Source organism: Diadema setosum, chromosome 15 (assembly GCF_964275005.1).
Source record: "Diadema setosum chromosome 15, eeDiaSeto1, whole genome shotgun sequence".
NCBI lineage: Eukaryota > Metazoa > Echinodermata > Echinoidea > Diadematoida > Diadematidae > Diadema > Diadema setosum.
The window spans coordinates 27,095,830-27,107,844 of record NC_092699.1 but is presented as its reverse complement, the minus strand read 5'-3'; the positions used below and the strand labels follow the sequence as shown (position 1 = coordinate 27,107,844).

Sequence of the window (12,015 nt, the reverse complement as noted above, 5' to 3'; positions counted from 1 at the left end):
GCTCTGGGATCGGTCCAACTCCATAGCAAGCTCCTCCACCAGTTCAGCACTTGTATTCTGGCCATACAAAACACAAAACAAATCTCCCAGATCAGTAAGTGTCCCGGAAAATTGCTAATCACAATGAAAAATGGAGCAAATTAACTGTCTTCACTCTCTTTAAATTTCAGCCATTTCACGGTGCAATATACGAGTGACAACAAATTACACTGACCGTGTATATGAACCATGAAGGTGAATCTATACAAAGACAGATTCAACTTCTAGCCTATTTGCAGCTTTCACTACTACATTGTATGTCCCTGAGAATTACGTTTGAAAACTAAAACAGAGGGGATTCCTCAGTGGCCATATATTGCAGGTGGCCGCCATACACAGGTGGCCACTATTAAAGGTAGGTTTGACTGTACTCTGTCTGGGGAGGAACTCACCAATAATTTCTCCATTTTCTGATCGGTGAGAGTAGCGTGGTCCTTTTCTGCCTGGACCCGCCGGGCTAGGTTGTGCATCTGGGTCCTGGTTTCCAGTTGGTCTATCTCAGCCTGGTTAGCTAGCTGATTCAGGGCTTCCCGACTCGCCTATCAGTACATGGAGGGAGAGTATAATGTTCACTGCTATACCACTTGTCAAGTACAACCTCACATAGCGTGCCTGGATCAAGTTCCTTTAACCCTTAACTAGGCCGGGCTATTTAGGTAGATCATAGAGCGGGGGGGGGGGGGGGGGGGGGGCCTCCAGATCTTGGCCGTTGACCACGCGACCACGACGAAAATTGGCACACACATTGCCTATGACGTAATCTAAAGTACTACAAAGTTAAACTATCATTTATGTTAAATTATGCTAATTTAAGCATAATGCTGCATGAAATCAGACAATTTGGTATAAATCACTAAACAAAGCTCAAAATGGGCACATTTTTTACATGTAAATATTCTTTTTAGTGTCCTGAGCAAATGTAAGAGAGAAAATTGTGCCATCAGAAAAAAAAATTTCTTTAAGTATTATATTGTTTTTGGAATTTCTTATGTATTTCTTTGTTTTTTTCAACTTTATATTTTTCATTGTTTTTTCGATGAAACTTGTCCGCGACATTGTTCCGAACAAGAAAATATGTTATTAGTTGATTTTAATCGATAAAACCCCAAAATAATCATGCTTTTATGAAATTTGCCTGTAAGCACAGTTTGCATTGAAATTGTACACGAATTCACGTTTTTGAGCAATTTTTCGTCTGACAAGCACGTACAATGTACATATCTAAATGTGCAACTTTGAAAGCGCCCCCGGGCATTGCAAATTTGGTGTCAAAAGATGCGGGAGACTCAAAAGAAAAAAGTCACGAAACGTCGCGGCGATAGGTTTTCGCGTTGGCGATACATCGCGCAGAACGTCGAGGGAGGGCCTCTGAGGCCCCCCCCCCCCCCCCCCCCCCCCCCCCGGCCTAGTTAGGGTTAAAATCCATTGAGCATTATTTTTTTTTTTCTCAGTCATGGAGTACTTTCTTAGCTGATTGGCACAGATGTCCAGAAGCAAATTGTCAATGAATACAGATTCCCCTCTCATGCCTATTGTATCACCACGGCCTTCCTGTTGGACAGAGACACCTTGCTACACCCGAGTGAGCAAAGTTGTCCTAATTAAAGGTGGGTTCCGCCTTTTATTCGGACCTCTTTGTTTCTGGATATCTCAGCCACTTCAAAACCAATTTTTTCATGAAATTAATTTTGAATTCCTCTTAGAATTTTATGCCCTTTTATATATTATAAGATGTTTCTCATTATCACAAAAAAAAGAAAAGTTGGAAACCTGAAGCCCCATCTCAACCAAAACTATACCATCTCTTTAAATGGCAAAAAAATCCCAAAGAGCCCCAAAATGTCCACTTTTGCAGTGATATCGTCGCCGGTCACACGAACCGACGAATCCCTCAGGTTTGCGTAAGAATGACAATTCGAGAAAATCGCGTTTGAAGTTAACCCATTTTTGACTTATGGTTGCTACACTTTCATGTCTATAATTTCCAATTATTTTTGTAGTACATCAGACTTCAATTCTTGCTCTAACTTGTGAAGTTTTTATCGAATTGTATTGTTAACAAATAAGTGGGAAATCGTCAAAGAGCTGTATGCATGTATTTTCGGTCTGCAAAGAACGTTGTCATTTTCCATGTGTGTCCATATGTGACCCGCGACAACGGTTTCAGGCAAAAGTCGCAAGAGCAAATTCCCTCCTAGGCGGGGCACAAAGATTTTTACCATAATTTTTGTCGATTTGGGTTTTTTGCAGAAATCGAATCTTTGATATGTTTTCTACATCTACACTAAATTTCATAGCATAAGACTACGTCTTTCCTATCGAAAATGGAATTTTAAGCACCCATGTTGAATCGCACTCGTCAGTTTCGAGCTTCTTTCGAACGCCGCGCCAATATCCCCAGCGTTGCTACGGCGCAGGGTCTCGCATGCGATTGGCTGGTGCGTTGCACACATTTACATAATTCGGCTTTCGGAGACACCAGTTGCAGCGTTTTGGGAATGCTTTGTCCACGCGTGCATGATTACAATGTACATGCTCCATTGTTCTTGCTATAGTGGTTTATACGCTCGCTCTGTAGTGCGTGCTCTTCGTTTGGCTTTCTATCCAAACTATTCTACCGCAATGTTCGACAACGGAAGTGAAACAAAAAATCATGTAGCACGACATAATCGTGTAAAAAGAAAAAAAAAAGTCTACTTGTACATGTAGTAAAAATTATGACAGCAGACTGACTCAAGGGAAGGATGATGAGAGGAAAGGAGAGGTCACATGTAACCTGTTATATTGAAATACTACACATCAAGATCGCACCAAACTAACGAGTCGTACGTGTTTGTTTGTTTGTTTTGATATCATCAACACCACCGATCAAGGCAACATATGCACGGCTTGTAAAAACAAATCAAAAAGGAAGCGTGAGCCTTGCCAGCTCTGGCATTTTTCTGCCTTCAAAAGGGTCGCCAATGATAAAGTCAAATCAACAACAATGAAAACGCGATTTGTAAATGTGTGGATTCGCCACCCGCTCCTGTTACATGCACCAGATCATGGCGTGTGGATGCCATTGCATAATGCGTGCAGCATACACATGTACACCATACGTGCAATTATCGTATCCGCCATCTTGAAAGACGTACTGGTAAAACGAACCCGAGCGAACCGCATTGTTTTTCGGCTCCATACACTGAGCTCCGAGGAAGGGTGCCCGGGAAATTTGACTCTCTCAGTGAGCCAATCAGAAGGCGATGTGGTTGCTAGAGGCGGAGCTTCACATCGATTGGCACCATCGTACGGATGGGTGATTCTCACCTCGCATCGCCGCTCGGACATTGTCTTTGAGTAAGAGGTGAATCTTCAAAGCCCGTTTTCTCGCAATTTTGTCTGGCTAACAACTTAAAAAGTGCATTTTATTTCGCTTTCTTTGCCCATTTATGGTGCCGAAGAATACAAGTGTTTTATATCAATGCAAAGCTTAGGAAATGGGCAATGTGATTCAGTGAAAAAAATGAATTTTCAAAATGCCCGACTTTTGCCTGAAACCGTTGTCGCGGGTCACATATGTACATGTACATTGAGCGTTGTTATTGTCAACGCATGTATTACATAGTACGCGCACTGTGCGTGCGGTCAATGAACTGTTGAATCTCAAAAAACTACACGCAAGTCAATGCGCACTGATTCGTTGGTTCGGTGACCGCGTGTACTAGTACGCGCAGTCATCGAACCGTCGAATCGCCTGATTGTTTAACACACGCGTCTATGGGGAAAACAAATAATTTTCACAAATGGAATTACATACTTCTACAAAAGTGATAACTACGTAAAAATTACACCGAATTACACACTGAGAATTTCAGAATATGTAGTATGGAATGTCTACTATCGAAATGATTGAAAATCGAAAATTTGACCCAAATCGAGTGATTCGTCGGTTCGTGTGACCGGCGACGATATGTTTCTCATGAGCTTGAACTGAGACTGCACTCACTTTGATCATTTCCTGAGCCTTCCTAGTCTGGGCTCCAGACCTCAGTCGCTCCTTGGTCAGCTCCTGCTGCTGCTCCAGGGCCGTCTGCTCCAGCCGGGCCTGGGTCTGCCTTGCCTCGGACAACGCCCTCTGGAGGCTGCTGTAGCGGGACTTGAACCAGCCATGGGCCTCTTGGAGATGGTTGGAGATCTGGTGGGTATGGATGGATGGAGGTGTGGCAGGCACACAGGGGAACACAATAGAGTTGGTCCAGATTTGAATTTAGCCCGAGAGGACTACGTATGACTGCAAGAAGGTCTTTGCTTTCCTGCTCTTGGGGCGCATGTTTGATTCCAATTAAATCAGTATTTGTGTTTCAATCACCACACAGTATGATGTACTTGGATAGTAGCGCTACATACAAAGCACCTTCTTCTTCAAGGAAACCTTGTTATAACAAGAACCGTACAACCGATTCCACCGTACTACTACAACTACTTAAACATCTTCATCTAAGTATTAAGAGAGTTGATCATGTTGTTCTAACTTTTACTTTTATCACTTCTGTACTCATCACTGCAGTCACTGAATTGCTTGTCTCAGTGAGCTTCTCCTTGGCTTTTGTTACTTCTGCTTTTAGCATTTCTATAATTGTCATGGACATTACAATCACTGAAGTAGCAGAAAACGAAGAATCAAGGCAGAGAGCATGCAGATGACCTCAAGGGACTCACTGCTAGCCTCAACGAGCTTCTCCTTGGCTTCATCACTTCTGCATTTATCATATCTATAATCATCATACACATTACAATCACTGAAGAAGCGGAAGAAGAATCACGGCAGAGATCACACAGGTTACCTCAAGGGATTCATTGCTAGCATCAGTGAGCCTCTCCTCAGTTTTTACACTTCTGCTTTTCTATAATCATCTGGACATTACAATCACTGAAGGAGCAGAAGAAGAATCAGGGTAGAGCTCAGGTTACCTCAAGGGATTCATTGCAATCATTTCTGCTTTTATCATTTCTTTAATCATTACTAAAGAACAGAAGGTGACGAAGAAGAAGTATCAAGGTAGAGATAACACAGGTTTAATACTTCAAGGGATTCATTGCTAGCCTCAATAAGCTTCTTCTTGGCTCTTATCACTTCTGCTTTTATTAGCTCTATAATCATCACTAAAGTAACAGAAGGTGCCGAAGAAGAAGTATCAAGGTACAGATTACAGAATAGGTTACCTCAAGGGATTCGTTGCTAGCGTCAGTGAGTTTCTCCTCAACTCTTACTACTTCTGCTTTTATCGTTTCTTTAATCATCACTAAAGCAACAGAAGGTGCCGAAGAAGAAGAATTAAGGTAGAGAGCACACAGGTTGCCTCAAGGTAGTCATTACTAGCATAACTGTTTTTTCTATAATGGTATTGGACATTACAATCACTGAAGGAGCAGAAGACCAATCAAGGCAGAGAACACTAAGGTTTTACCTCAAGGGATTCGTTGCTAGCCGCAATAAGCTTCTCCTCAGCTTTTATCATTTCTGCTTTCATAATTTCTGCAATCATCATGGACATTACAATCACTGAAGGGGTGAAAGAAGAAGAATCAAGGTAGAGACATGAGGTTACCTCAAGGGATTCGTTGCTAGCCTCAGTCAGCTTCTCCTCCGCTGCATTCTTCCTGTCCTCCATCTCCTTGAGCTCCTGCCTCAGTCTGGCGTGCTCCACCTCAAGCTGCCGTCCCTTTTCCACCTCCTTCTCCAGCTGATCCATCCTTTCCCTGATGAGAGGAGAGAGTTACAAGCACCATGGTTTAATGGAGAACACTGGACTTTTACAAACTCAGAATAGCACTTTTTCATACACATCACAAAAGGCCTTTTAATACACACCCCAACTTAAACCCTTTTCAGGACTAGTCCTGAGTATACTCGAGCAGGTGTCTGTGAGAAATGGTTTGACAGAGAACACTGGCCTTTCACAAACTCAGAAGTGCAGTTTTTCATACACATTAAAAAAGAAAAAGAAAAAAAGAAAATTGGTCTTGAAATGGCTGATATATCCGAAGAAAGCGATCCCAATAAATTGGGACAGGCCACAACTTTCATTAAGATCACTTTTTTTTTACATTGTTTTATGGTATCTCAGTCATTATTTGTGACATTATCCTCCTGTAACATTTTTTAGCTGAACAACAGACATAGTTACGTGCCTTGCCATTTATTGAGGACAAGTCCTGAGTATACTTGGGCAGGGGTCTATGGGAAATGCGTGTTGTAGCAAAATCAGCCTGTCCTCAACGGGTTAATGCTATTACCTGCACGTACTCACAATAGCATCACATGCTCTTTTTTATGCGAATGTTTCAGACAAATGTTTGACAGAGTAATAAATCTTTGCGCACGACCCAACAAAACATCATTCTTGATATAATAGGGACCCGACATCTATTTCTGATGGCCCTGATCCACACCAGGCCTCTGCTAGTGTCGAGCCTTGATTTATAGGGTAGATCTCCTAGGTGGAAGAGCTTTCTCTGGAGGTACACTGAAGGACCCACCTGGACTGAGAGGACTCCTGCCTCTGGGCGTGGGACAGACCCTCCAACTCTCTCTGTAGTCCCCCCATCTGGTCCATGAAGGTGGCGATGGTCTGGGCCTGGTCCCGGTTCTTGGCCGCGTAGTCCGCCTTGGTCGCCTCCAGCTCCCTCAGCTGGTCCTGGATCTGGCCCAGCTTGGATTCCAGGTCCCTGTTGGCCTGCTGGGTGCCGCGCACCTGGGCCAGCTGGCTCTTCTGGCTGCCGATGCGAGTCTGTAAGCATGGGGATACAGGGCAAATCTTCCTGCTGTTCATATCATACGATTATGTTGCAAAAGTCTTATCAGTTTCATTGTGCATAATACTTCATGACAACTTGCAGTATACATACAAATTTTCTACTGAATATTGTGACCATATTCAGTTTATATTTTTATAAAGATTCAAAGGAGACAGTAATTTTCCACATGGGCATAAAGTCAATGTCATACAGCCACGACACATTTACTTTCGTCACATTCATCTACTTCAGATATCTTATGCAGATTTAGTGCAAAGTCAGGATGATGAATTCCACACCTGCTCTGATCCATTGTGTCAACACATACATCGATCACCTATAAATGGAAATCAAGACAAGAAATCTCAGGCATAGTGTTCCGTATTAAATCTCAATGTCTGAATACATAATGATTCCATGTACCACCATGTGTACCAGTGATATTACACTGTTCAAATGTTTACGGGGTTGCCATCTTGTATTTTCTTTGTCAGCACCTTTACCTTTAAGTTTTGGTGTCAAGAGGATTATGGGGCCTTGCTTTTTGACAAATCTTGAAATATTTCACCAGACATCTGGCTTGCAAAGGCTGAAGAAAATGATTCCTAGCAGACGTTATCAAACAGGTACATCATGTTTACATGAAAGTGCAAGAGGAGAACAAAATGTATACTGTAAAACATAATATTTTTGCGGCATGAAATTTTCGCGAAATGGAGCCAACAGCCTTTTTAGCCGCATGAAATTTTCGCGAGTTGCCTCTATACATTCAGAGCATGTAGTGTAAACAAGAACTTTTGCGTGCATTTTAATTTCGCAAATCTTGGCTCTCGCAAAATTTGCAAAATTAAAATGCATGCAAACATTCCTCGCTTTACAGTATCCTTCCATGAAAGTTTTAGTAGTGTATGCCTCGTTTTCATGTATTCATCCTCAAAGGTAAAGTCCAAATGCCCTCAAGTCCACTGACCTTTAGCTTGGACACTGTGTGCTCCAGGTCGTCCACTCTGGTCTGGAGAGCCTTGTTCTCCTTAGCAAGCTGGAGCGCCCTTGAGGTGGCGTCGGCGTTGGCCTGCCGCAGCTGACCCACCTCCTTGGTCAGCTTCTTCTGACCATTGTCCCTGGCTGCCTGCAACTGCTGCTGCGTCCTCTGGAGCTGCTCTTCCAGCTCGGACCGGGCTCTCTGCGATTCCTCTTTTTCATGTTGCCTTAATGAGGACAGCATTTAGTAACAAGATAACAACATCAGGCGAAGTGAAAATATGGAAGGCAATCGAAGTCCAATATGATCCAGAAGAAAAGCAAGCTATCATATTATCACTGGGTTTCTTCACCTTTAACAAAATTAAATTCCATTTAATTTTCCACTTACAGTTTTAGAAATCCAGGACCCTTTTTCAGATGGCAACTTCATGGAAACCCAAGTGGTTACTGTTAAATAAATGTAAACCACTATATTAGATAAGTAAGCATAGTGTCCATGCAAAGCAACAGTGTGTATACCACCTAATAAACACTGTGTGTAGCAAACAGGCTAGGCCCATTTTATGCGATGAAACGTTTCCCTTAAAAACAGGCTAGGCCCATTTTATGCCATGAAACGTTTCCCTTAAAAACAGAATTACATTGACAATAAAGAAGATCACTAAAAGGCAAAATATAAATAAAGTTATATATTTTGATGACCTTCTATGATATATCTATAATTATGCATATTTCCATGACTTTTCCAGGCCTGGAAAAACATTTTCAAAATTCCATGACTCTTCCATGTTTTCCATGACCACAGGAACCCTGTTATTAGTACATTGTACATCACGTATTAGTATCATCGCACTGATGCATGGCAAGATGATTTGCTGGGGCTGACCTGGTCTCAGACAGGACATGATACTGAGCCTCCCTCTTGTCCAACTCCGCCTGCAGTCGCTCTGACGCCACCTGCAGCCCGGTGATGGTTGCTAGGGCCTCCTGCAGCTGGGCGGCCATCTTGGAGTGGGACTTGGACGCCTGGACCAGTTCCACGTTCAGACTGGCAAGCTGGAGTGATTTTGATGCAGATTGGAGAAGAGAAAAGAGAGGCAAGAGAAGGAAATATTTCAGAATTTACAATGATGCTCCAAGTACTGTTCACAAGCTGCACAAACCGTGGAGGTCACTACCTTGTACGATTGTTGGAAATTATCTCAATGAAAAAAGTTTAAAAAAACTACAACGGCAAAAATTGCAATGCAGTTTTAGTTTAAATATCTTTTTGGTTTTGATTGAATTCTTCTTGGCATTTGCATGTATACAACTGCTTGGGAATGAAACTGCTCAGGCATTTGTAATGTTCATCAAAGAGCTTGTAGAGGGACAATGATTTTCTACATGCACAACTTTCCCGGATCATCATACGATCTGAATGTACTGCATCGTATCTAAGCACTGTACATCACCCATCTGACCTCATTCTGAGCTGTACCTGGTTAGATTCTGCTGACTCCATGGCAACCAGCTGTTCCTGCAATCGAGCCACCTCCCTCTGGGTCTGTTCTGTGCTTCGTTTGTGACTTTGCCTGTGAAGCATTCAAGATTAGAGTTAACAGAATGGCATGCTTTTGTTTCTTCCTGTCATGTAAGGATGATGAATATTTGATGCAATTTCCGTGTCAAAATCATCCAACATTTGTATACTTCAACAGGATGTCAAGTCATTTCAAAATTCAGATATTTTCATGATGAATTTGTTTACATTTTGAAATAAACAGTGAGAAAATTATTACAAATATTGCTTTGTAATAGCTTCAAACTGCTACAAACACATAACTGTGTACAATGATGTAAGTCTATATACCCAGGGAGGTGGAAGAAAGATGGAGTGTGCTCTTCTGAGTTTCCTTTGAAGTCATGCGTGGCCCCGACAGGCCCCGACAGCGTTTTTTTCCCCCTCCCGTAATCCCATTACTCACGCTCGGCGCACTGCAAGTCGTAAATCTTGTGGCGGAAATCACGACGCGAAATGCATTGTGGTCGGGGAATAAAATGGCGTCCTACGGTGTAAGCACAGAACTCATAGAGTGTATTCTGTAAAGCAGTGGTGTAAGCAGTGGTGGTGGTTCTGGCGATCGTGATTTTGACGGAGACAAGTTTGTTGAGGAGGAATTGCTTTTAGCAAATTCAAAATCACATTGACACAGCAACTTAACGAAATTTGATTTGCAATTGAAACTGAAACTCAGAAAGTTAGTTGGGCCTTGGCTTGGAAATTGGAGGCCAAGGCAAGGGCAAGGCTCAGGACACTGTTTAATAGCGCAGCGTCACCTCAGGTACGCTGCCTAGCAAAAGCATACCTAACGTTAGTCCTAGCTAGTAGACTCTAGTATTTCACAAACTAGAATCTAACCACTGTTAAACGTTAGATTCTACTAGCTCCAGAGGTGTACTCTACTACTTTTTAATTCAATTTTTTGTAACGTTAGCATGGGGTAGAGTCAAGCCGATTACCGGTATTTACCGATGAATGATCGAGGGAGAGTGAGGCGAAACATTGTATACTAAGCTCTGTTTTTCCCCCTAAAATATACTTACAGCATCATACATCTAGGCTTTTATAGATATCATCTTTAATTCTCTACGGAAAATTATTATAATCAAGGCTGATATGTCTAATTTACACTTTTTAACACTCAACTTTCCATTCCAATATGTATTTACTAGTAACTCAAATTCACCGAAACAACGGCAACGAACGCTGTCCCGATGCCTACGCGGCGGCCCTACAACAACCCGACGAGTACGCTGAAAAGCCCCAGCTCGCTCGGGTGCAGACGAAAAAAAAAAACGCCTCGGTCTCTATGAAGCACTACTTTTACACTCGAAGCGTTTGAAAACACGCCCGAACACGCTCATGTAACTTATATCATTTTGAAGATCAAGGTCAGGCCTACCTCTCTAACTATAAAAAAATTGCGGAAATGTGCGGGATTTCTCATAATCGATACAGAAACAATATGATGACATCTCTAGCACACAAAACTTACTGCTCAGTAACTCCGTTGTTTGTGTACCGATTTCGCTGGTTCAAACGGCAATCTCCTCAGCACAGTCTGCTGAACCAGCGAAAGGTATAGACATACCACGCTACCCAATTCTTGAGCCATAAGTTGTAGCTTTCAAAGGGGGACGTCTTTCACTGAATGTAATAGACTGCCAAAATTTTGAATATGACGTCATATTGTCGGTGCCACGCATCGCTTCAAAGCCCGATTTTTACGAGCGTGTGTTTATGGAAGGCCTGGAAAGGAGATCATGTTGCGTCACTCTAGTGCACCGGAGGGTGATGGGTGGACCGATAAGGCCAGATTTTGACATATTTATCACAGAATGAGGGTTGGATTTCAAGACGTTAATCGGTGTAAGACCACTTGATTTTTTCTCTGAGGGAAGCTCTCAGAGTGCCATCTCCATCTTTCTTCCACCTCCCTGATATACCTATACCAGTACACACATTGTACATGTATATTATTTTGATGTGTGCATAAACATATGTTGATGTGTTGTTGCCATGCATTTTTGTGCTCTGTGTTCTACAAGTACACCTGATCGATGTATGCCAAAACCTGAAATGCAAAAAATATAATTTTGCTCATTCAACAATGAGAAACCAGTCATGCATAAAATGTCTTTGTTTTACATTGAGACCACACCTCTCATGTCTCAGTCCCGCCAGCTCCTGGTCCTTCTTGCCCATCTCCGTCTGGAGCGTTTCCACAGCAACCTGCAGCTGGCCGTGGGAGATCATCACACTCTCCAGAGTGGACGCCATCTTGCTGTGGTCAGTTCGGGCATCCTGTAAGCTCTGTTGCAGACTGCCAGTCTGCACACAATTCACACATGCATAGTACACAATTAAACAATTGCATATGGGCAATAGTAAAATAATAAATTACTTTTGTGAGCCCTAGCCTACATGTATGTGTTGCTTCCCTGTTCATACTATTTGTGCTAAATGTCAACTGTGCCATTTCCATGTGAATATACATTATGTAACTGCCATTTTCATTTGGTTGAATGAATAATAATAATAACAACAACAACAACAACAATAATTATAATATCATTCATAGATGAAAGTGAATCCAAAACTTTCTTCACTTATTACAATTTGAGTATCAGTGGCTTCATGAAAATCTCATTGATTACATGTGGGTGAAT

The 12,015-nt window shown here is 42.2% G+C and overlaps 1 protein-coding gene across 1 annotated transcript in view; it reads right to left on the bottom strand.

The window, feature by feature from the left end:
- LOC140238626 (coiled-coil domain-containing protein 150-like) overlaps positions 1–12,015 on the bottom strand; it is a 36,561-nt gene that overhangs the window by 573 nt on the left and 23,973 nt on the right. Inside the window, exons 17-25 of the mRNA XM_072318527.1 lie at positions 11,508–11,677; positions 9,284–9,377; positions 8,690–8,859; positions 7,790–8,027; positions 6,562–6,812; positions 5,631–5,781; positions 4,028–4,216; positions 432–578; positions 3–57 (exon numbers count right to left, since the gene is read on the bottom strand). Coding sequence (XP_072174628.1) covers positions 3–57; positions 432–578; positions 4,028–4,216; positions 5,631–5,781; positions 6,562–6,812; positions 7,790–8,027; positions 8,690–8,859; positions 9,284–9,377; positions 11,508–11,677 — 1,465 coding nt within the window. The remainder of the gene's footprint in view (positions 1–2; positions 58–431; positions 579–4,027; positions 4,217–5,630; positions 5,782–6,561; positions 6,813–7,789; positions 8,028–8,689; positions 8,860–9,283; positions 9,378–11,507; positions 11,678–12,015) is intronic.